The 2,389-nt window shown below is 34.6% G+C and overlaps 1 protein-coding gene across 1 annotated transcript in view; it reads left to right on the forward strand.

Annotated features, from left to right (window-relative positions):
• The first annotated feature begins 1,296 nt into the window (after window positions 1-1,296).
• Window positions 1,297-2,389, forward strand: part of LOC107093181 (protein SSUH2 homolog) — an 18,199-nt gene continuing 17,106 nt past the window's right edge. Inside the window, exon 1 of the mRNA XM_015388049.1 lies at window positions 1,297-1,406. Within this exon, the coding sequence (XP_015243535.1) occupies window positions 1,394-1,406 (13 nt within the window). The 5' untranslated portion in view covers window positions 1,297-1,393. The remainder of the gene's footprint in view (window positions 1,407-2,389) is intronic.

A 2,389-nucleotide genomic window follows, 5' to 3' on the forward strand; every position in this document is an offset into this window, starting at 1 on the left:
TTTTAACCTAGAAGAAAGTTCCCACATAATCTGGCTCAGCACGAGCATGACCAACTGGGGGTTTAGGCAAATATGCAATACTAAATGGGACCACTTATGCAGGAGTAGTTTCTGTGTCAAAGAAGAGCAAAATTTAATACCAGAAAAAAGAGAACAATAGGTTGTTGGAATCATGATATCAGCTGACGCCCCCCTTTAAGAAGGCATCAGAGATGAACATTTGCAAGAGCAAATGTTGCTACACTAAAAATAAAAATTAGAAGGAAATTACAGCTAAAAGGGGAATTCGAAGCAACAAAAAAAAAAGAAAAAAAAAAAGATTTTTAGAGCAAGATGGGTTCCTTATATATGTGGTCTAAATACTAAGAAATTGCTGAAGTCTGCCTTTTTTGAGGTTTCACAAATCCCAGACCAGGTTTTAATTATTCTACCAATAGTTCAGAATAATCTATTCCAGCTTTGATGTGTCTAGGTGTTAAAGCTGTTTAATTAGAGTAGATTAAAGATGCTGAATGTAGGGAAAAAATTAAGTGGAATCGCCCTTTACTCATTCCTACGAATCGGAAGCCAACTTCATCTTTGGAGCAGCGAGTACTTGTTTTCCCTCTTGGCCAGTTTTTACTTCATTGGCGTTTTTGCCACAAATAAGTAACCACATCCGTTCACGGAATGTGAACAAACGATCCCTTTTACGTTTCTGTTCAAAAGCATTTTTTTTTTTTTTTTGTCTCCCGAAATGGAAAATGAAATTTAAATCATTTTTTGAACGTTTACTTTTCCCTTTTCTGTATTTTACATCAAAAATAAAATCGCCATTTGTGTTTGTTTTTTAATACCCGTTTCTGAATAAAGACCCTTTCTCTTTTTTCTTTCTTTTTTCTTAACCCTTTAAAGCCCGATCCAAGAATAAAACAAAACAGAAAATTACTTTTTTTTTTATTTGAGATCCTTATTTGGCCTTTTAAGAAAATATGTAAAAAGAAAAAACAGAAATACATTTTTGATATTTATAATTTATTACTATGTGATAAGTCAAGATTATTTTTTGTGTAGTCTTCTGCCCTCTCTTATCGGGTATATCTGATTGTGTACAATAGGATTTTGAGCAAAGTTTTTACCATTAAATTATGCAAAAGGTGTCAGACGCATTACATACATTTGGCATTACAGGGTTAAATGAAAAATATTTTCCTCCTCCTATGTTTTAATGCAAGGACAGCTTGTCCAATCAGAACAGGGCTTTGCTGCAGCCTGACCAGTCAAGGAGACACTTTTTGTTTTTTTGTGCGTGACGTACAAAATAGAAAAAAGGTGTTAAAGTATCGGGGGAGCGGTGGGTCTGAAAAGGGTACAGAAAGTACAGTCGGCTGGAAAAAAAACACAGTTTGACAAGATGAACAGCGCAGGTAGGTTTATAAAGTGTTTACAGCTTGATGCATCCTTTGCAGCAGTAGGGGCTCATCCAAACATTTTTTTTTTTCATTTAATTTTTTTGTTTATTTGTTTGTTTGTTTTTTTCCAATGATAATATTTGAATTTCTGAAATGCTTCAGCTAATAAGGGGATTATCTGAGTCATATGGTGAAAATGTTGCAGTTTCAAAAAAGATAATAAAAATCTTTCATGAGAAAAAAAAAAACGGTGACATGAACCAACTGTTCTGTCTATCATTTAGCTTTGCCTGATTTTTTCTGCCAAGATGCTCAGCCTGTTGTTTAAAAGAGTCTGACAAACAGCTTCTTTCTATAGCTGTATGTAATGGAATGGAAGAAGATTTTTTTTTTTTTTTAAATCAACCTGAATCTGCTATAAAGGAGACTTGTGCGCTAAGGAGCGCAAGCGCAACCACTCCCACGCAATGAAGGACAAGGAAGGGCTGAGTGATGAGCTCAGGGGCCAGGGCCTCCCTTTGTACTTTTCTATCACTCAAATATATTGTTGTGAGGTTTTACCAGAAGATTATGAATATATTAAATAACTAGAACTGGAAGTTATAGTTAATTAATAGGTCAAAGGTAAAACTAATTAATTCTAATTAGTTTGAAGTCAGGGAAGTCATATTTAAATGTCAAATCATTCTGGCTTCAACGTGTAATCTTTGTCAAACCATATAGTTCCAAAAGTTAAATTTCTATATAAAAAAAAAATCCTGTCTGCGTTTTTTTCGTTATCTTATGCAGGCCAGTTAGTTATACGTCAGCCTGTACACCTAAATTCAATCAAACTTATATCAAAGGTCATCTGTCAATCAAATGTTTTCGGTCATAGCATCTTGATTCATATGTCACAGCTAAGGTACGCAACGGTTGAAATAAGAAATAAGAATAATTATTTACTTTCCCATTGAGTTCCGTGCCAGTGTTCACGGGGCTGGGCGTCTGCGTCTTCG

This window comes from Cyprinodon variegatus, unplaced genomic scaffold, assembly GCF_000732505.1.
Source record: "Cyprinodon variegatus isolate N-32 unplaced genomic scaffold, C_variegatus-1.0 Scaffold411, whole genome shotgun sequence".
Taxonomy (NCBI): Eukaryota; Metazoa; Chordata; class Actinopteri; order Cyprinodontiformes; family Cyprinodontidae; genus Cyprinodon; species Cyprinodon variegatus.